Here is a 22,452-nt window from a genome sequence, read left to right as displayed (position 1 = left end):
ACAGGGCGGGATGCACATGTTTACACTGAGCTCCTAAAAGTAAGCTGAACTTCATTTGGACAGATGTGCATCATCACACCACAAACACCCCGGCGCTAGTTTGGTGTTTCTGACGCGTTCCCTGGAGAACAGGGATGAGGATGCGAGGCCGTCTGCGGCGCGCAGTGATCTTTTCCAGATGGCCAGAAGAATCAGCAAAGACGAGGGGATATTTTTGCCGTTGAATTGTTGGGTTACAGTTTTAATAGTGGTGATAATTATCTAGAATAACAAATTAGAGAGGAGTTCCTTTGTTTTTCCATAAAGACTTTTTTTAATTAAATTTTCACAATAATTTAACCATCTTGGTGAGTTTCAAAATCCATTCATACACATCTCAGAGAAATATTGCAGACTGTCTTCAGGGAAGATAAATGAATGTTTCAATTTCCATTAAAGAAGGCAGAGAAATCTTTCAAGTAAAACAGAACGTAGAACTTCATTCAAACATAATTCATAAATGAGTTCTGTTGTTTTTCCGGTGTGCAACGTTTGACGTATTCATCACAAGGCACATATCAAACTTTAATTTCATTCAAATCCCAAGTGGAATCTTACCTGCATCAGCGTAAAAAACAAACAAAAGAAACCCACACACTTACACTCCACCAAATATTTACTTAAATCTGGAATGCAGAAACTTGGGAGTGTTGATAAGCACCAGTAGTCATTGAAGCAGTGACAGGTTTTTATAGGATAAATGTCTTCAGTCACATTCTACCCAAAACGCATGTAGGTACACAATGTCCATGCATGCTAGCGCGGTACAGCTAAATGCTAGCAAAGTCATCATGACGGTGTTAAATCAGTAATGTTAAAATCAAGAGCCAATAAATCCAGCTGGGTCATGGTTTTGAATTAAAAGAATAATTGAAATGAGAGTGTGGCACACTCGTGCGTAGTAGCATATTCTTGTGTATCTAAATTGTGAATCCCTTTTTGGTTACTTTTCTTTCCCATCTTCACTCTGTTGGACATAGATTCCTTCCACCATTTACTCCTTTTTAAAGCTTTTGTTGTTGTTGTTGTTGTAAAGAGAATTGCTCCAGCAAACCACCCGGGGGGCACAGAACCAAAACACAAAGAAAAAGAAAGCAGAGCGGAGTCCAAAGACTGGACTACAGTTACAAGCGGAGAGGTCAGGGGTCGATGAAGGACACGGCGATGTAGCGGGTGCCGTTGGTGGTGGGCAGGCCTTCGTGGAGGTGGGTCAGCCGTCCCGGGTGCATGAAGCTCCAGCCTTTCCGCGGGGAACTTAAGGAGCAGTTGTACCTGTGGAAACGGCAGCCCCCGCCCTGACGGGAAGAAAAAAAAAACCCGGTTGATTTAAATTTGCATAAACGGTCGAGGATATCAGGAAGATGATGGAAGAGGGGAAAGTCCCCCACTAAATCAGACCCCTGCCAGTGAGATGAGTCTCCCCCAGGACGAGTCCTTACCTGAAAGTCTGTGTCTTTGTTGTTGAGGGCGATGTTGATGGTGAAGGTGGAGGTGTCGTGATGGGGCCTCAGGTACGCTTGCCTCTCAGGCGTGTATTTAACCACAAAGTTCATTATTGCGTAACCCTGCAACGTAGCGCATGAATGCATCATGTCAGCTGACAGCGAGTGCATCATAGATCACAGCCAACGAAGAGCCTGTCAGGCAGGAGTCACACACACACACACACACAGAGAAAAACAGGTAGCTTTCTTCTAAAAGCTTTGGAATCCGTGTCCTTCGTCTTTCTTCTCTCCCACCGGTCACACTGACCTTGGTGAAGTATCCGGAGTAAACCTTTAACGTGATGGGCGATATGAACTCTCGGATGAAGTGGAGCCACTCTTTGTCGTAGCCGATTTGCCTCATGTGAATGTCGTCGGTGGGAACGGTCTCGTAGCCGCCGGCGATCCGCTTGTCCTGAGGGGGGGGGGAAACAGAAAGAGAATGAAGCGAGACTGACGACGGAAAACAAATAACGCTCGATGTGTGCGATCACAAAGTGTTACGGATGACGACGCGCCTGCGTGTGTGTGTGTGTGTTTTTAACACCGCAGGCTGCACTTTTGTCTGTCTGCGCGAGGCTTAATGACCCATCTAGCTCAGCCTTTACTCAGAGCTAGCCAAAGTATCTCTGCACATTCAGCCTCCCTGGAAAACTTTGCTGAAACACATTAATTACCCATTTCAAACTACATAAAACAGGCCGCATGAAGTGAACGCCATTAACATAAAACAAGACATCGCTTCTGTGCGGATCTGCAGACGACGGTGATGAAATGAAGCGTTTGTGTACAGGCTCCCTGTCCTATGGTGCGTGTCCTCACAGAAATAGGAAATAAAAATGTAAAGAAGGTAGCTACCACCCCCCCCTTTGAAAAAGAAACCTTCCCGTCATTCAATAATAAACACAACGTGTAAGAGCTATGATGTTGTCCTACACACGTTCCTGGAAAGAAAAATACCCGTACTGTGTTGACCTAAAGCGTTCAGTTAAAAAGGAGCTACCAGTACTGACCTCATGTGTGCCTCCAGACCAGGAACCGTAATGCTCCATCTCCCCAACTATTTCGTCACAGGCCTTCTCTGAGAAGACGGGGAACCAGAACACATCTGGACAAGGCTGCAAACACATACGCACAAGGAGACCACTGAGAATAGACCTGAGTCACACGTTCGCCCAGAGGCGGTAATGTACTACAAGATATGTCAAAAACAGATGTGGCGATGTCTGTCCTGTTGGGTCATTCTCCCTTATCGGTCTGGATCTACAACACACGCACATACTAAAGACAAACCTCCTCCAAGTAGTTCTCAGTGAAGATTTTGGTGTAGTTTTGGTGGATGTACTTCTCCTTCCAGTCCTGTGAGGAGGAATCATTTTTGGATGAATTGCCTTTTTTTGTGTTTTGCTGACAGCTCACAGTGAATCCCCCTCTTCCACAGGGCAGGTCCAAGCGCGCCAAATACAGGAGTAGATCTACGCCTTATCAGTCGGGAGGTATTCCGCTGAGGTCATTATGACAGAATCGTCTCGCATCTGTAATTCCGTAATAACCTGTACAGGTGGCCGCTATTCAGAAAAATACGCCATTCTTTATCTATGAGAGATTGTTATGACATTACGACTTACCACAGGATTTTCAAATATCTGCCACAAGTCATTGTTATAGTGGGAGGTGTTATAATTGGCGGTGGAAACGAGCCTCCCGAAGTCCTGACGGTTTGTTATGTACATGAAGACTCCCTGCAGCACACCGGAAAAGTTCAGTCAGTTCCACAAAAGTTTAAAAAGTCCCTTTTAATTTCTGGCGAGCAGGATTTCTAAGATTCATCTCCGCAGAGGCAAAGCATATGCATATAAATAAACACCTGGCAGGCTGTAATCATCGCACGGGTTTGTGATTTGAACATTCATCATTGCTAAGCACGGGCTTAAAAAGTGACAAATGACTTCAAAGCTTCACTTTCCTTAAAAAAAAAAAAAGAGAAATAAAAATGTTGAACCAATTAGGTTCAACATAGAACTAAAAGAGACGAATACCATATAAATAATCTGAGATTATTTATGAGGGTGGGGGAGGGCTACAGGACGTCGGTGGGTTGGGAACAGGGCAGGGTGGGGCAGTGAGAGGGGTAGTCGAATAGAAATAGAGGGCTGTTGGGCAGCTGGGGGGGGGGGGGGGGTGGACTCGCTTTCAGACTAGGCTTTCATAAAATTACAGGTAACTTTGCTGGGGAGTTATTTGAAAATATGTAAATATGGTGTACATGAGTGAGAAGAAACATATTTAGAGCCTAGTCTGAGATCAGTCGGAAGGTCGGGGGGGTAGAGGGTGCAGATGGTTACACGTGTTCTCAAAAAGGTTCGGCTGTTTGGAGTAAAGCATCAGTACAGGGGACTTGCATGTGAAACCGACCTTTGTCTTTCTTGATTTCATCTTAGAAGGCGTTGTTAAAAAGTCAATGGACAAATATTTGACTGGAAATAAAATCACTTTCCAAAGAGCTGCCAGGCACCCTGATTTCTTACATAAAGGATATATGCAGCAGCATCAACCGAACATCTATCCTCAATTTGTATTAATTCTACCAATATATTCACAAAGAATCATTGAAACGTTGAGCTAAAAGCTCAGAATGACTTTAGAGCCCATTAAATGGATGCATCAGAAAGCAGAATAATCAAAACAAATGGAAACCTTTGGGGGCCTGAGCATATGGAATGATTCCGGAGAAGGGGATTCTTTTTCTCTGTGACTGGTCTAAAATGAAGGAGAAGCATCACGTAAATAGGATAAACAATAATTATGTTTTCATATTAACAGACAGGGTGACAGATGAAATACGTATGTCACATACAGAGCCGCTCAAGAAATGCCTGCGTGAATGAACAAGTAGCAAAGGTCCCTCTGAAGCTGATGTTTTTGCGGGTTAACAGGGGGAGGAATGGATGCGGGGAGGGAAAAGAAAAAGGCCAAGCAATCCAAAAGCGCGGCGAGTTTGGATCAGGCGTGGTAGTTGTTTAGTTTAGAGCACAGGTGACGTGTTGGCGATCTACACTCCAACACATCTGGAGGGACGGACGAGGAAAGGGAAAGGAGGAGACGTAACAAACGTCGCGCATTGCGACGGCTTGCACAGCTGTCAGTGGTCACACGCCACCAAGCCCAAGAGAAAGTGAAGGATGATGGGAGCCCTCCAGTGCAACAATTAGCTCAACCGTTAACAGAAAGGTTTCATGCCTTGATGACAGACAAAGACATTTCATACAGAGTACACTTTTCAACTTTCCCATTGAGCTATTGACAATATTCTGAATTACATTTCCTAATTACACACATACATTTATATCTGTTACAGGGGTTAAGTGTCCCAATACGGACATGTTTTTATAGACGCTACACAGTAACACTTTGCAATATGTGGACGCTGTGGCCACATGAATCCGTTAAGACGGCGGTTGAGTTTTCTTACCATCTCGCGGGCATTTCTACAAAAAGCCATATCGGGGTCTAGTTTTTCCAGCACAAAGTAGTTCTTCTCTTTCAGTTCAGTTCTCAATGCGCTGCCCTTGACAAGGTAGACATGTGCCATGAAAGGAATGTTCCACATACCCCTGAGAAACAAAACATGGAGAAGGGAAGGGCTCATTTTACAGTGAATTACAGCAAATCTCGGAGCGGTGAAGGAAAGTATGTTCTGGAGGTGACCCCGTGCTGTCTCCGCCCTCTCGCGGGTCACTGGAGGGTTATATGTGGGGTTTGCAAAAAGAGTGAGAGAGGAAGGGGATATGACTACAGCAGAAATGTGATGCACCTTATAGAGCTGCTTCAGCACAAGAGGACACGATTTATTTTAGCCCTAAAGATCCAACATGCAGGCCTTAAAAAAAATGCATTGCTATGTGTGTGTGTGTGTGTGTTTGTGGCCTTGCTGCACATGTGACTTACACGCGTTTCCTCTGCACAATGTCGACATAATCCTCAGAGCGAGCGTAATAGCCGTCCAGGCTCAAGGCTCCCCAGAAGTTGGACCACAGCTTGCCGTGACGAGTGACAACGGGACCAATTATTTTTCTGCAGGGAAGCAGGAGGCGCAGGGCAGAGATGTTAATGCTGTTACAGCAGATTAAAGTCAGTGACGTCTACCAGACAGACAACTACCTAATGTACTGGCTCTGGCCGGGACGCTGCAGCAAAGAGATCAGCCTCTCTGCGGAAAGATTCCCGACGCTGCCAAGTGGGCGACAGTCCTCGTGAACCAGTCGTAGATCACGCGCAACTGGATTAAATTGGAGGACAACGGCGGCGCTGAATCTGGTCTACTTCTTTGAATTTGCATGACATAAAGTAACATTTGATTTTCCCCCAGTGGTCTTTCAGTGTGAAGCGCCCAAACCAAAATGAAAGGGGATTTCTTTCCCCATGGAATAAACCGGGCCAGGCTTTAATACTCCATGGTCACAATGCACGATCACACGGTTCATAAGAAGGTTTCTCGACAATCCCGAGGCCCAGGAGGGAGAAAGAGTCCGCATGTTTGTTTTTTGTATAATGCAAAGTGGCATTTTGGAGGTTTGTGCCATCGTCCCCGAGCGAAAACAGGAAGCCAGAGCAGCTTATTTTTAAACTTTTATTCCCTCGGGCCGTAACGTCCCTGTGGTTTTGCCACTTTCCGCGGTTCGACGATCTCAGCGACCACGGAAGGCTCGTAGGACGAAGTTCCAGTGCTTTCTCTATTCCAGCCACCATGTGATTACCTGTTCTGCTCAATGAGGAGCTTCAGCGTCTGCCGGTTGGTGAGCATCACGTCTGAATCCAGGCTGAAGTAGTAGTCGCACGCGGCGTCCTTACGGCAGAGATCCCTGACGAAGAGGACATGTGAGGGGAAGCAAGCAGCCATCATCAACTCTGGGACTGATCAATGGAAGACATGTATTACCACCGAAGTGGAAGATGTTTTCAATTTCAGAGCTGGCTTCTCGCTGACTGTCTTTGGGCCTGCGGTGGACAATGTGATTTCAGGAAGATTGAAGACTGCTAATAAAGGTTTCAGCTTTTCACAAAGCTTTTAAAAACGCACACTGTAGTTTTGATGGGATCAGATTACCGTGACAACAGACTTGTTATAACACTGAATATTGACAGCCAGAAAGGGCCCATGTTGAAGGATTTAGAGTGAAGAACTGCACTTATGTGACTAATGTGCAAAGAATGGATGTAGTGAGCTTAAAGTATTTCAACAACAATACACCTAAAATAAAATGAACACCCGGGGGGAAAAGGGTCACTCATTGCTGAGTGTTTTATTAAAATGGAAGACCCTGCAAGCACCATCTACAGGCTTAAACCTAGCTTTTCCTTTTAGGTTATGCATAACCGGGGCCAAAAACACCATCATCTGGTTTCATCAATTCCTCATTTCCGACCACAGGTTCTGAGAGATGGTGGATTTAGACACATACATGCCCATGTTCCTGGCCTCTCCTTGGCTCAGGTTTTCTTCTGGTCCCACAACCTTGAAAGTGCTGAACACATTTCTGTTCTCCTCCCAGAACTTCTGGATGTGCTTCTCGTGGTAAACCTCCTGAGCGGGGAGGCCGACAGTAATGGATTACACATGGCCACGTACAAGGATCCATGCAGGACACATACCTAGAAGACAACCTGTGCAGCCGCAGCTGCGTGCACTCACATTGTTGTGGACAAAAACTTTGAGTTTATCTTTGGGATAATCCAGGGACAGCAGCCGCTCGAAGAATTCGGGGAGAAATGGAGTTGGCTGCTCGATGAATACTCCAACCAACACATTCGGGTACTCCTGTTTAGATAGAGAGGAGACAAATGAGTGCTAGTTCTCACAACAGCGCCTGGCGAAGGAGCACTGTTTACCATAAATCATGGACGCTTTGACAAGAGTCTCCTAAGCAAAGGGGATATTTGCCACAGAGGTCGTCCGTGACTGCATTCTATACGCTTTCCTGGCGGTTGCCATGGGGACAGCTTCAGAGGGGTTAATTATCTGTTTATTACAATACCTAGTAATCCATTATTTGCTTTGCCCCTAATGCAGAACAAACGCACTTCATGTTTTCCATGTTTGTTTCCCGGTGAGAGTTCCAGCCAGGCAGCTAATGTTTGTTTAAGTGAGTTGACTGATGTGATTCGTTTTTATAAACTAACCGGTTATGGTTCACATCTCTCGTCCTCGGCACCATCTTGCTTCACATTCCTCCTCCCTGTGCTCGTAGAACTGAAGTTACACTCAGTAGCTACTGGTATTTTTTTATTTGTCTGCCTTTTGCTTTTTGTTTGTTTGCAGTCGCCACGTGTGTCTCTTATGGGAGGACGGTTCAAAATGAAGGCTGCGAAAGTCAAGGGGTTAGAAGGAATACAAATAAATAGAGCTACACATTCATAAAAAGAGGAGGAAACATTCTCCCGGGACTGCTACAGCCCGCGCAGTCCGTCTGGTCTCATCCCCTTGACCAGTTCACGGCAAAAGTCTGTGCCAGCGGTGAAAAAAAAAAAAAAAGAGGATCTAAGCCGAACCGTCTAATTTGCGCGTTCCGCAACGAATGTGTGTCAGACACAGAGCATCGTGCCAATGGGAAACCCAAACCTCACAAACAGGCAGCAGAAGGAAAGCAGTGGCAAAGAGGGAAGAGGGACCAAAGCATGAATTAAAGCAGGCGAAAAGCAATGAATAGACTTTTATTAGACCACCGGGCGGAAAAGGTAGCGGCGGGATACGGCTCGCTCCGTCTACGGTGGAAAGGTAACACGCCCAAAAACACAACAGCCAGGGGTCTGGGTTGAACCCACAACAAAGGCCTGGGCACAGTTTGACCAGTGTTTCCACGTGACAAGATCTCCCAGAAGTCCCGCCCCAAACACAGAGTGGCACAGCACAATGAAATGATTCCCCCGATTATAGAGAAGCTGCAATTTCCTTGATTTACGGGAGGTCACAGAGAGCAGCTTCCACAGAGATGCCTTTCATGTAACCGGGTTTGTATTGAATCCGCTCCAGCGAAACGGCCTAAGCGTGTGTGTTTATGGAGCCTTCAGAATTTCGTCCAGCGAATTTTAAGGCATTCGCGACTGAAGTTGTGTGATTTACATTGCGGCGTCTGAGCGAGGCGAAGACCGTGATTTCATTTGATTGCCGGGAACAATTTTGTGGAGATGTTGAGCAGGTTTGTATCAAACTCAAATTACAGAAAGAAGGTAAAACCAGCGATAATTGAATCTTGTCTTCGCTGCAGTGGCATCCATTCCTGCCGTCTATACGTCGCCAGTCTTGGCTGAACAAGTTACACATTTTCAGCATCACCACTATAACATCCAAAAGCCACTAAAGGAAAGGCTGGTCAACAGTGACTCCCCTTTAAATGGGTCCTTCTGGAAAACCCCAGAAGCCATATCCTGCACCACAGCCGTGCAGTGCTTTCCTCTTCTCTACAGACGTTTCCCCGTCATTTACTCTCATTCAAAAAGGGTCCAAAAAGGACCAACGGGCCCAGAACCCATTATTGCTGGAAAGGGAGTGTGTGCCCCACAGTATTAACAGTAACAGTATTGCATATCCGCTGAAATATGACGACCCTGGCTCCCCTGCCACTGTCTAGACAGTCACTAATAGATGGATATTTCACGCCGGAAGACCAGGATCTGTTTCGTCCTTTGCTGTGTCCACAGGGAGGAGGCTGGATTGAACAGCAAATATTAAGAGGATAACTTACTTTTAGCTGGGACAGGTCCAAGACATCGTCATCGCAGTGGGTACAGCCGTGCTCGTAGTTCCATGTATCGGGGACATAGTTTGACAAATAGTTCAAGTACATCTGTGAAGGAAAGATTTCAGGGCACGTGAATGCCACGGAAGAACATTTTCAGCAGGTCTCAATTTGAATTGAATTATGTGTTTGGCTATAAATGTCCCTTTTGAGAAAGTGAGACCGCATAATCCCATCTCAATTCCCTTCATCAATTTCAACACTGTCACCATCATTATCTCGGCTGTGTGGTTTGAACGTATGGCGTAATTACTGTTTTCACTGCACTGTTGTTTAGGAATCCCTCATCGCAGACACGATCACTGCGATCATGAATGAACCATGGCATGAAAACTGGGAAAAACTAATGGTCACAAAGGTGTAATGGTAGGAAGCACTGCTCGAAGGGAACTTCTGGGAATCCCAATTTGAGCTTCTCTGGGAGGAATGACTCAACAGTTTGGTTGATTACCAAGGGGGGGGGGGGAACATTTTGCTCGATGAGTCGATTGTCTAATATACTGAGAGCGATTGCACAAGCCAAGTGGGGGGAGTGTGGGAGTATAAACAGAAGTATTAGAGCATAGCTTTGGCCATAACCAAATATGAGCTGGATGTCATGGCTAGGATTATTGGCATGTACGTATGCGGATGCGGTATTATGAAACCTGCTGATTAACACTCGTTGGATGAAAGTCCAATACAGAAACTCCAAATGGAAAAGAAGTGTTCACTAACTTCACTAAACCAAAGCTACATGGCTTTGCCATAGTACGCATTGTCAGGTGTGCCTGAAGGAATAAACTGCTTACTCACTTTAGTGTTTCCGTTGCCGTGGACAACCACTGGCAGAGTGTCGTATACAGTGTTTCTAACTCTTACGATGCCTGTTCCAAACTTGAGAAGCACTTCATCTGCCAAAAAGAGCAACAAGAGATATTTCGGTCCAGGTCATGAAAATCGACTTGCCACATGGGCTGGAGCTTTAAAGACTTTTAACTGTGAAAAAAAAAAAAAGAAGTGAGAAAATAAAGAAAACAACAGGCTTCCCCTTACATTGGGGAACCAGCGTAAGACAGATGTTTTTAAATAACTGAACTTGGCATATTTGAAAAAGGAAAAGTTTCTGCGATTTCTCACCAACTGCCCCATTCAGGTTCTGGAAAATCTGGCACTTGTGATCCAGAGTCATATTGAGAGTTTGCTGCACGACACGATACAGAAAGGACATCTTAGACAGCCAGCCGGTGCTTTATTGGGATACACCTTAAAACCAAGCATCGGCGCGAGATACTCACTCGCTGTAAAGGGTCCACGTATATTTTGGTATAGAAGAGCTGGTCGTCGTCATTGTCGTGGAGGTTCCACTGTGAAAGCATCCTGCTTACGTATGGAGCATAGCCAATAATACCTGCGAGAAACAAACAGCACGTGACAAACAGCGTAGCGTAGGTCCGCACAGACTGTGACAATAACAGTATGCGGACTGATTTTCTGCAGTAATCAGTGGCAGTGAGACCTATACGTTATCATTGTGTCCCAGCAGTGCGTGCGAGTACCACATCTCACAGCCTCTCTAAATGTTCTTTCTCACGGTTGAAGTTTTCCCCATCTTCTCGTTTTCCTCCTCTAGCGCCAGGACAATGACCACACTGACAGATTGCAGGGTTCGGCCATGTCGAGTTTTGCATCCCATCATTTAGAAAATAAAAAAAGCTCACGGATATACATGACATAATCTAAAGGGCTGGGACAATAACAAAGTTAAAGGAATGTGTGACATTTTATGGAAAGCTTATTGTTGGTAGCATATGATTGCGTGCCTTTTTGACCCAATGTGAAAACAGTCACTCTTTTAAGATGCCGCATTGTTATCCTACGTGTCCAACTGTTACATTTATAGCTCCTGAAAACGTTTAAATGCTTGAGTCCCTCGTTGCAACCATCGCAAGTTTGCTTTGTGATTAGATTTAACGTAGCGGATCAACCGCACTCAGCCACACGTACAAACACTACCCCCGGTGTACCTTAATTTCTCTCTGACAAAGTAGTGTGTGTCCAGATGGTAGAAAACTTTCCCCAACGGTCACATGGGCGGTAGCCGTAGGAACCCAACCAAAACCTGCAATTTCATACAAACCGTGGCACGTTCTGGGGGCCAAGACCCGTCCACGTGTCACGTCGATGACAATGGATGCTAAAAACAGCCTGTGATCGGCCCGAGACAATTGGGCTCCAATACGGGAGGTCAGAGCAGACTGGTGACCACATGGAAAGAAGCGATTCAAAGTCCTGAACGACATGGCAGGTTGGAGCTGGCCATGCCAGGATGTTGGCGTTTTGCCTAATGTCCAAATGAATGGTCTTCTGTCACTAAGCAGCGTACAGGGAAAATATACTTCCATTTTACAGCAGGAGATTATAATACAAAGTCCTGTGGTTTTATAATTCAAGACCGACCGCCTGTTGTCCTTCCTTGAGGTCGTCCCGCCGCTCTTCTGACCTTAAACAAAGAGCCGGATGCTCAGCCCCCTGAATTCCAAACGAGGCCTGCAGATCTTCAACGTCTGACGGCCAACGGTGGAATGTATGTACTCATAGACCGTATGGCTTCACCACCGGATAAATCACGCACTACTCTATCCCGACATTATACTGCTACGAACACAACCTGAATCTGTGGACCCCCAATTTGTATTGTTAATATAAGGAATACACCTCCACATGTGTGACCTCTACTTTTCATCACCAGTCGTGTAACTAAACAACAAAAGGTGCACTGCTGTGTTGAATGAATACAACCAGTGGTTTAAAAGAGTTGTCGAACATCTAAATAAACACTACATGCTCAGCGGGCACAAAGTCCCCCCCCCTCCCGCTGAACGGCGACAAGGTAGAGCAGTGTGTGCACTGAGAGGTTACCCAAACACGCGCCCCCCCATAACAAAACCAGCGGCTGTGAGGTACCCGGCAGAGTGTGTGCTGGTTGTTTCGTTAGCCGTTAGCCAAACACACCACCCGAAACGTTTACAGTGTTTTCTCAGGCAGCCGGGATGTTGGTGACGCCCTCGGCTGTGTATTCACTCAGCGAACCGGGGGCTGGTGAGCAGACACACACACACACACACAAACAATGGCACACCTCCACTCAGGCTTTCCCCCGCCAGAGATAAACATTAGATCACATTTTGAATTTACGGAAACCCACCTCCGGAGTTGAGGTAGCGCTTGCCGCTGCGGACCGAGGGGTACTTGTCAGCCAGCTTCTTATCCGGCCACACCAGTCCCTCTGCAGCAAAAAGCACTTTGTGATTGGCCTGCTGGAACTTCCGGAGGATCTCTTCTGGGCCCCCAGAAAAGATAAGATCGTAGCTAGAAGTGGAGGAGGGTAGAAAGAGTACAACAGATCATTATCATCTATTTCCCCTCCGGGCTGACAGTTTTCTCTTTTATCGTGATCGGACACAAGAACCTTGGTTTCTACTTGCTTGAGCTGGAGTGAACGTTCTGCATGAGGGAGCCTTCATGTAGGCGCTTCTGTGTTGCATTGTGTTGAATAACACACTGACAGACAGCGGTGAAAGTGCTTCACCCTTTTCATAGAGGTTATGTGGTGACTTGTTTAAACGCTGTGCTATAAAACACCTCCCTGTATTTGATTCAGTTGTGTCTGTGTATGTACTCTGCACTGCTCTTTCTAGAAGATCGCGGGGACAGTGAGCGCTAAACTCCCTCGGTGAGACATTAACCGATGAAGGAGAAGTCGACGGTGGGTGAAGAAGCCTGTATGCGCTGCTGCGTCCACATCTGGCCGACACATGTTCATTCAAGTAACCTCTGTCCCATGTTACCCCATAAATTGTGCTTTAGTAGAACATGTCCTACAATATATGATTAAAACGTCCATGACGGAGTTTAAAAATAGAGGGAACTCAACTGTTTTACAGTCTGCGATATCATCAAAGATGCTACATGTCTTGGCTCCTATAACCCATTTTTTAACAGTTTTTAATTGTTTTTAGTTGTGAATTATTTGAAGTCTGAGTTTTGGGTATTTGGCTTTAAAAATGCATGCAATAATTTTCTTTTAATTCCATGAATATAAGCCCACACTCCCGAGCTCCAGAACACAATGAATTAGAATGTCACTTACATGAGGAAATAGCACGTAGAAGAAAATGTGACTTAAACATTGTGAAAACAGCTCAAACGGCCAAACAGGAGCTCACTCTTCTAAAAAGTGCAGATGCAATAACACAACACGTATTTACTCTAAAAAAGGAAGAAACATTCCAATTCACTTTTTCTAAGGCTGTGCATTATGGCTTACTTTACAGAGTATCATCCTCTGCTGATCCATTTGGGGCCTGCTAAGCTGTTATTATTCTCAACCGCTCGCATTTTCTTGGTGAGACTTTCCATCGGCTTTGAGAAGCTGCCTGCATGTGAAAATAATGTGTGTGTATTTGCCTTTGCTCTCTAATAATGCCTTCAGAAGAATGAGTGGGAGGCGGTTTTAGAACTATAACACGCAGAGGCCCCTCTTACTGAGGAGGCGTCCCATTCATAGCGTTCATAACAGTCTGTGATTGGCAAAATCATTTAGAATTTAAATTCCTACATCTATATAACAATTATAATAAATTTGGTGTTGTTATTTTTGCCTTCATTCTTTATTCTACTCCACCATCCCGCGGTAATTAAAGGTATTATGTAACACAGATTCATTTAGGCTTTCTAAATAAAACAAACTACATTGTCTTTGTTCATTAACCCACCTATCCACGGAAAGGACAACCAGATCCTCCTGGTCGGCCAGATCCTCCATGGCCTCCTTCAGTAGTCGAACTCTTTGCCCCCCGCCGATAGAGCGACCCACGTCCCCTCCTTTCCACGTTTGTCCCATTCCCAACACCTGAGAAAGAAGAGACACTGTAACAATATCCATCTCCTAAAGTCCTTCACTCCTCTTTTCACCTTCCTTTTTTTTTTTTTTTTTCATCTCTCAAAACCAGTTAGCGATTCTGCCAGTGGGAGAAAAAACACAAATGACTTTGAACACGTGTGACGTTTCCAAGAACTGGGCCACTAATATCAATGAAAAGAAAATAGAATACAACCAAGCTACTTTGATAAAAAAAGCTCTGCTATTTTACTGTAGCGGGAAAAGCACATTTTGTGCTGCCAAAACACACTTCCTCACAATCTCTCCGAGGAATGAAAGGAGCACAACACGCAGCTGTGTGGGGAGTTGTGCTTAGGAGGCCAACGCGTTTAAGGCTGCGTCATAGTGATGATGCAAGTGGGCGGAGTCTCCTGCAGAACGGAGGTCACGCCTACGTTTTCAGTCTCAGTATCCCCGTTGTTCTTCATCGCCGCTCCGCTGCCTTCCCTGGTTACCAGTGGCTGTCCGCCATCAGTTTCCGAACATTGGTACGTGCGGCCAACAGATCGGGTCCGGTCTACGTCCGGAACACGGTCGGGACCTTACGCCCCTGCGCGTTTACTCCGCTCTGCATCTGCCTTTGCTTGTTGCTCCTTCACAGAGAGTTGAGCACTCAACAGCAGTCCTGTCTCCCGATTGGTGGGACGAGCTCCCCACTGACAGCAGGGCCGCTTCCAACACAAACTAAAAACCTCTACCAACTATACCTGGACTAGGTAGCTCCTATATTAGCACTAACGATGCTAATAAAGGGGCTTACTTATAGCACTTTGTAGTTTGGGCTTATAAATTGTCCATTCTTGTTGCTGGATCTGTACCTTCTTGGTTGAATAGACTTATTGTAAGTCGCCCAAGATAATCTTTGGAAAAAGTGAGAACATAAAATGAGAACACCAAGGACATAGCCAAGCAAGGAACAACAGGGACACATCAACATTTACTGTTATTGAGGAAGGACTCGGTTGGGGGCCAAAAATGTTAGCAAAGTAGCTCCCAAGTGTGTATTTGTGTGACAGTGAATACAAACCAGTGCAGCGAGGTTACGCACAGAAGCTGTTTTTATAGTAGTTTTAAACCTCAGAGGGGAATTCTGAACCCATTTTGAGAAATATCCCTTCAAGATGGATGGATTTGCAGCTTCGTCGCTTCAATTTTGCCGCTAACAAGCCTGATGAATCTTGGTAAGTGTGTGGTGGAAACATTTAGTTGCTCTCTGTGCGGGTGTGTGTGGGGGGAGGGGGGGGGTGTGTGGTGCGCGTGGCATCCTTAGCTAAGACAAACTGCACATGAGTGGGCATCACTAAAAAGGAGAAAAGAAAACCGTACCTTCACATTGTACTTGAAATAGCCTGCAGACTGCATGAAGCGCAGGAAGCCATCAGTCTCCTCCGTTGCAACAGTTAGGACGAGCAGTTTTTCTGCAAGATAAAATAATTTCCACAATCTTACATTTGTTTCCAACAGCTGGGACTTTTTTTAGTCATCCCCCTTTTTTTGCCTACCAAATTATAGGGCTGTGCACATCTGCTCTTCCAGCTAAAAGACACGGTAAGTATTGTGATTCCGAAGTCTGTGAACCGAGCTCCTTGTAAACCTCAGACCTGTGTCAACAGACTGGTTCCCATTTGGTTTAGCAGTCTAACCCTACATCTAAAATTAGGAACCTCCACTATAGGCTTAATTGGATTCAAAAACAGAAGCATATTCCTGAACTTGAATTCTTCCGTCTTTCGACGATGTTTCTTTCGTCTCGGGTTGAAAGAACTCCCGCAAACCTCCAAGACACTTCCAGTGGCCATGGGTGCTGATGTCTGAGGTTTAAGGAAGGCAAACCAACCCCAGGGCCTCACATGGAGCAGGAGACAGGCACACAACACCCACGCTGATAACATTTTAAGATGGTTTATAAGGCCACTTGAGAAGTAATCCTGCGTTTCATTTATATTTGATATACAGCCCTGTTTTCCACTAAGCCCTCGTAAATGATTTATTGGACATTTGTGAGTCGTATTGGAGGTAAAGAGACCATAGCAGAGCCGTAAGTGCACTCCGTCTCCATAATGCATTCAGGAGATGCTGTACAAAAGTTTTGGGGAACATTTTAAGGTTAAACTAATTACGCCCGAAAATCCTTTATTATCCCAATCAGAATCATCCAAACCAGAGTACATCACAGGCGAACCCCCCCCCCCCATTCCATTCCATACATTTCCCGTCGAGGGGACTCAGCCATTCTCTCATCCCCAGTCTAGACCTCTAATAGAGATTCCAGTTCTCCTCCGGGTCCTGTGACAGGTCGGAAACAGTCTGTGCCTCCGACGTGACGCCATCAAGGGGCCAACGGCAAAGACCTGGACAGAGTTTCCAGATGAGCACCACCCAAAGGGGAGCCCGTGCATGTCTACGCTGTTGTCTTTGGATGATTGGAGCTCAGTGAAGCGGTCAGATCTGAACTATTAATGCAGCCAGCAAACCTGCATGTGTGAGTGTTGTTCTGCTGGGGTGTCTTGGCAATAATGGTGAAACCCGCCTGAGTTCTCTGTCTCGGCCGGCAGCGTTATCGGTGTTTGAGCATTAAAAGCCAGCGGCGAGTCGCTGGTTGGATTCCCCAATCTAAAGTAGTGTAGTAAGGAAAACAAAACAAAAAGAGCCCGGCCCTGCTCGTGTTGTCGGGGAGACGTCAGGAAGAAATGGGGCGAAAGCCCACACTAATTACCCCCATCAATTACCCCCCTGATGACTTCGCCCTGACCTCATGGAACCCCCCCGTAAACATGCAGGTCACATGGGGGCATGTGGACAAGCGCGCTCCCGTTCAAACACAGCCTGGGGACGCAGACTTCCTTTGATTTAGAAAAGACACAGGAAAGACTTTTACTAGCGACATTAAACTTTATATTCCAACGTGTCAAGCTATTTCATGGTTTGCCCCACACAGGAAGAAAATCCCTGAGGAGTCCCAGTTGCCTTGCGTGAACTATGGAAGGATATTGCAACATTCTACCAAATACAACATAAAGCACCATGAAAATTGAAAGTGATTTCCATTCAGCATGCAAAATGTGTATTGATTTCTTGTCGCATTGCACGGCTTCACTTGTCCAATGAACCCCTAGCGAAATTTGAAGCACAACTGTTTGAGGATAACACCCTAATTCCAACTGTAAACTCACTACGTTGAATCCTGTGAATGTTGTTCAGCTCTTTGCTCTCTTTTTAATGTCAATCACACTGACACAAAGCGTGACTGAGAAACAAACGGCGGGAGGAGGGAAGTTCTTAGTGAGCCTGGATCGTGGAGGATGGAAGGCCAGTGCGGGTGAACACAGTGACCAGTCAGCGCTGTATGAACAGCCGTGTGTGGGAAAGGAATGTAGCCCATACAGAGCGCCCGCCACTGCGCATGGACGCCAAACGGCCTTTCTCGTTGGCTCGGTTCCCGTTACACGGGGGGGGGTCTCGACGTCAAGGTAAACTTTCCCACCTACCCACGGGAAAGTAAGTGGGAGAGTAAGTAAGCGTTTCCCGCAGAACGGAAAGCGCCATCATGGGAGTGTTTTGCTGGCCTGCAGCACGTATCGAGACGAGATGGGCCTGGACAGTGAACACAAAACTGTTCTTTCTATTTTGGTCCTGGAAGTAAACAGTGTTCGCAAAATGTGTCGGGGAAAGGAAAATCCATGTACTTCAGTCAAAACAATCCACGGAGATTCACGCACAAATTCTCTCTTCTGACTGTTGTGAGTTGAATAGCAGTGAGGTTTTTTGGGACACTGCTCTAGACTTTAGAATATTGGTTTATCTCTTTATTTGCTTCGGGAAATAACGCCCATTTTTTCACAGTGTTGTTTGTGTCACAAAAAATGTACATATTGAGGTACACAGTAATCTCCCGCCTAATACCTAATTCTGCGTGTTATGAGTGTGGTTCAATGTGTCATGTCTGAGCCTGGAGATTTACCTGTGAGATGAAAGGGAATCTAAAAGGTCAACTCAAGTCAGTGAAGTGAAAAAGAGTATTTTGAACACCGAACAGGGGAAATCACAGCAGCTAAAGAGTGTATCCTCAGAGATGTGCACCGCATTCCACAGTCTTTCCCATCCATCTTGCAGAAGATAAAAGTGCTGGTCAGGTTCTTCTCTACCGTAAAGGTTATTTCTAAATCTGGTACTGCTTTATACTGCAGTTTTGGTAGAAATATTTTTGTTTTTTTTAATAGTCAGCCATCGTGCTATCGCGGATTTTCTTTGCGGAAAGCTTCTTACTTACACATCCAGCAGTTATGCAGCAACATTATCTTACATCTGGATTCCTGTTTCTGGCCCCTCAGCCCAATATTGCATACATCTACTCCTCTGGGAAGTAACTATTCCTCTGACGTCACTTAGTGCTGAACAAGTTGTGTCCATGAGTTTATAAAGCTGTTTCACTGAACACAGCTGCCTGCTGCAGCTGACAAACTATGGGACCAGTGAGAGTGAACCAAAGCTGTAAAGCTGTTGGGCGGACAGATAAGCAATGATCGTGAAGCTGATTAAACCATAAACTCTGTATATTCATCACTACGAGCAACTCCAGTCTCTCCTGGAAGACATTAATTGTGTTGCAGATAAATGCTTGTTTAAAAGAAACAGGAGAGCTAGAGGCAAAAAGTTGAAACCGTCCAAAGTGAAGTTGTTGTGGAGGCTACCTGGACTGAACCTATATGACAAGACAAATAAATCCACTGTGGTTACTTTAGATATATATTTACGTGCGTAGAATTAATAGAATACCTTTCTTTAAAGGTTTGTTTTTCCTCCGAAGAAGCTCCATTGCTCCTTTGGCTGAAGCATGTTACCCAACAGACGGTTTTCTTTTGAAATGTGTTTTCCACCTAAAGGAGGCGTTGGAATTCTAATGCAGCTGTAAGTGGCTTTGGCACAGAAGCAGCCCTTAATATACGATGCCAGACGGCCATTAACCTGCAGACATTACTTTTCACCTCAAAAAAACACCACTGTTGCCACCTAGGAGAGTAGGCATGTGTTTGTTATTAGTTGAAGTCACCAAATTTGGGGAGGCGGATACACCAGAGACTAGAAACCCCGATGATCGCAGGTTGGTTAGTCGAACTGAATTAGTTTATTTTCTAGGGCCTTTTTTAATGTGACCATAATTGATAAAACACACAAGCTACTTTGTGCATCTGCAGAAATGGCCTGTTTTCCATTACACATGTCAAACCACAGGCACTGGAGCCATGACGGGGCATGAAGTCACCAGCAACGGGCCAGTAAACTACTTTGTATTCCCGTTGATTATTACATGAAAATCTGATTTATTTTACACTATATATATATATATATAGGAAAAAAAATGAATTGCAGAAAAAGAGCACAGAGGTTCATTTTCATGCCCTTGTCTTGATAAATGTTTATAGTCGGGACATTTTCTCAGTCTGTTTTTCTGCAGATCTTCAAATCCTTCATTTTGTGCAGGATCACCCAACTAATTCCATTCATCATGATGGTATTTATGGGGGATGAAAATTCAAGTTTTGTGCTGAAAAGAGAAAAACACAATAACTGATCATATTCCCTGCCAAGGGTATATTGGAAGTGAACGGACTTGAACGCTTTAAAGATAAGCAGCAAGGTCTCTGCCCCATGACAGCATGGTTCGGCATCCTCTACGTGTCCTCCTCAGCTCGCTGCTTCATTTGAATCGATCTTCAGTGCAAACTGAGATCGCTAGTTGGTTCTGCCTGGTTCTTCACACATTCCAGTACCGTCATACTTGCTTGTTCTCCAAGTTGAACTATACATGTCAATTTCCCCCGTAAGCTCTGTGAGCCGAATCGGCTCAAAATTCGGCAGAAATGCATCTTTATAAAAAGGTCAACAGCTGTTAATTCTCTCTTTTACACGGCCGTCATTTAAATGGCTTTCTAAGCAGGACAACGGCATTTTTGTTCCAGTCTCCTGACAACTTTAACGGAATATCCCTCGTTTTCATAGTGACATGGGTGGAACACATTGCATCATGGGAACTATCCGCCTTATCTATTTAAAAGTTGGCAGAATACCGCAGACGACTTAGTCCCTTTATCTTAGTCTCTGTAACATGGGGTTGGATATAAAACAGATGTCATTAACGGTCTCTTCATGTAAGAACAAAACACAAAGTGAAAGAATATCAATGGGGAAAAATACTCCTCCAGAAACGTTGTTCACACGGTGCGTCAGAAATAAGTAAATGGCTCCTTTCAGGTGGCCGGACAGCGAGGGGTCTACTCCGCCTAAATTTTGGCATTTTCCCTAAAACCTCCTCCTCATTCCGTGGCGGGTCATCACGGTGTTGGAGGACAGTTTGGGGAGAGGTGTCAGAATGTGCATCAATACTCTCCCTGCATCTGCCCAACTGGCTTTTGATACCAATCAAAATACGAATAGCTGTTTACAGCTTGTGGATGCAGCGTTTTGTGAAGCCCTTTTATTGGTTACTTGCTTAGTAGCCCGTTACTATGACGACCAGCGACTAGCAGCTCAGTCTGAAACAGTCATGATTTAAATTTCAACAGCAACACAGCAAACTTAGTTATGCTCCATGAACTACAATTGAATATACTTTATTTGACCCACTATTTCTCATAGAGAAATGTAATCTATCCAAACCGGAATGGCCCGTTGTTCTAAAAAATGAACGTGTTCCCCTCTTAGCAACTGTTGTGACTAGTTCTGTCTATTATGTACTTTAAAAGTCGCTGTGTACATATGGCGCCTGCATCTTGGTAACGTGTTAACGCCATTAATTCAAAGCTTAATTCCTCTCAGTTTGCATGGCCGTATAGAAGTATGACAGCCTTTACCTGGGGTTCAGTTTTCTTGAGTTCTAAATACTTCATTACTTTGACCCCCTGACACCAGGTGCTCTCCCACCACTTGCACAGGCACACGTTTAAACACCGGTAAAGTCAATGTGGCCACCGGGACGGAGGACAAAACCCGACCCGTGGAAGGAAGACTGCGTCATTTTAAAAAGTTCCACATTTTGAGGACTTTATTAACACTGACGTCAGCACCGGTATTGCACCCACTCATGCTGCCAACTAGTCAATATAACTCAACACATATCCTGCAAACACACACACACGCGCGCACACACACCTGACAGCGCGCGCGCAGGTTCTCCTCTATCGATCTGCGGGGCTTTGCGTCTCGCGACGTTCTATTCGTCTGTGGATTGAACCTAATTGCAAAGCGAGCGCGAACAAAAGGTTTTACAGGCTGACATGTGCTTATAAAAGCCGCCGTGCAAATAAAAACCGCACTGTGAGAAACCGCAGACGGTTCTTTCATGTCGACTAATGAGCTCCGTCATGTCGCTTCACGACGCCGCGACGTCACGCGCTGGGAGCCGCGAGGGAGGCTTGCACGGTGACGTCACTAATAAGTTTCTCGAAGTGGAAGTTATTTAATATTGAGAGAGAGAGAGAGAGAGGAGACTCTGTTACCTTTGGGAATAGGCGCAGGAGCTTGAGGTAAATCAGTAGCGTGGAGACAGTTTGCAAACTTCATCCCGCATGACATGAGGAGACAAAACGCGAGGTACTCCATTGCTGCTGTGAGGCTGTGTGACCCCCCCGACTATCAGCCCTCCGTCCAACGCTGGTCAGGGTCGCAGTGTCGCCTTCGCTCTCGCGATGATAAATAATTACAGGAAAAAAAGAAAAAAAAAAAACTCTTGCGGAGTTTAGCGGAGGGGCAGCTGTTGGGGACGGATTGTATTGCAGGGAGGAGCGGTATAAGTACTGCACTACTGCAGGGCGGGGGGGTTGTTTGGGGGGGGGGGCTGGGCGGGGTTTTCTTAATTACGGCCAATTCCCGGTAAAGTCACGGCCCACAAAGAGAGGCGAGATATCGGCGCTCAGACCTCACGCAGGGACGTCCCGCGTGAAAGTGCCACTGTGCCACTGAGCACAGCTGTATTTACCCCCCCCCCCCCCCCCCCCCCTAATTTAGCCTACCCCTCCTCCACGGTCCCCTCCCCCCTGTGAACCAACACTGCCCCCCTTCTCCCCCATGCTCATGCAAGCTCATGACTTTCCGTCGTTAAAACCAAGATGTTAAAATACAAGGAGCACATTTTTATTTTGAATTATGGGGGTAAACTTGGGTTTATCTTAAACTTTAATAAACTTTTGAGGCAGTAGAGGGGGGGGGGGGG

At 45.6% G+C, this 22,452-nt stretch overlaps 1 protein-coding gene across 2 annotated transcripts; it reads right to left on the bottom strand.

Annotated features, from left to right (window-relative positions):
* Positions 1 to 289: 289 nt before the first annotated feature.
* On the bottom strand, positions 290 to 22,223 carry plod2 (procollagen-lysine, 2-oxoglutarate 5-dioxygenase 2). 2 transcript variants are annotated; one of them, XM_040167585.2, is made up of 20 exons: positions 21,740 to 22,223; positions 15,570 to 15,661; positions 14,077 to 14,213; positions 12,507 to 12,670; positions 10,597 to 10,709; positions 10,439 to 10,502; positions 10,115 to 10,212; positions 9,266 to 9,367; positions 7,216 to 7,341; positions 6,986 to 7,107; positions 6,281 to 6,385; positions 5,472 to 5,597; positions 4,996 to 5,137; positions 4,221 to 4,283; positions 3,152 to 3,265; positions 2,817 to 2,882; positions 2,537 to 2,641; positions 1,792 to 1,938; positions 1,479 to 1,604; positions 290 to 1,334 (listed from the first exon to the last, which is right to left on the bottom strand). In XM_040167585.2, the coding sequence occupies exons 1-20, from the start codon at positions 21,840 to 21,842 to the stop codon at positions 1,179 to 1,181; spliced, it is 2,271 nt and encodes a 756-aa protein (XP_040023519.2). In that variant the 5' UTR covers positions 21,843 to 22,223; the 3' UTR covers positions 290 to 1,178. The 2 variants fall into 2 exon arrangements, with proteins under 2 accessions (XP_040023519.2, XP_040023520.2); XM_040167586.2 differs by lacking the exon at positions 4,221 to 4,283 and having other exon boundaries at positions 21,740 to 22,070.
* Between the last annotated feature and the right edge of the window lie 229 nt (positions 22,224 to 22,452).

Source organism: Gasterosteus aculeatus, chromosome 21 (assembly GCF_964276395.1).
Source record: "Gasterosteus aculeatus chromosome 21, fGasAcu3.hap1.1, whole genome shotgun sequence".
NCBI classification, from domain to species: domain Eukaryota; kingdom Metazoa; phylum Chordata; class Actinopteri; order Perciformes; family Gasterosteidae; genus Gasterosteus; species Gasterosteus aculeatus.
The sequence above is the reverse complement of the archived record's forward strand: the minus strand, read 5'-3'. Positions and strand labels throughout refer to the sequence as shown.

What these genes read in the sequence shown, in the direction of transcription:
- plod2 (XM_040167585.2), bottom strand. Translation starts at nt 21,842, where the DNA reads ATGGAGTACCTCGCGTTTTGTCTCCTCATGTCATGCGGGATGAAGTTT. An exon ending in AGATATTTGAAAATCCTGTG is followed by an intron (nt 2,883 to 3,151) that starts GTAAGTCGTAAT and finishes TCCTCCTCACAG; the next exon opens with GACTGGAAGGAGAAGTACAT. An exon ending in GGTCTGGAGGCACACATGAG is followed by an intron (nt 1,939 to 2,536) that starts GTCAGTACTGGT and finishes CCCCCCCCTCAG; the next exon opens with GACAAGCGGATCGCCGGCGG.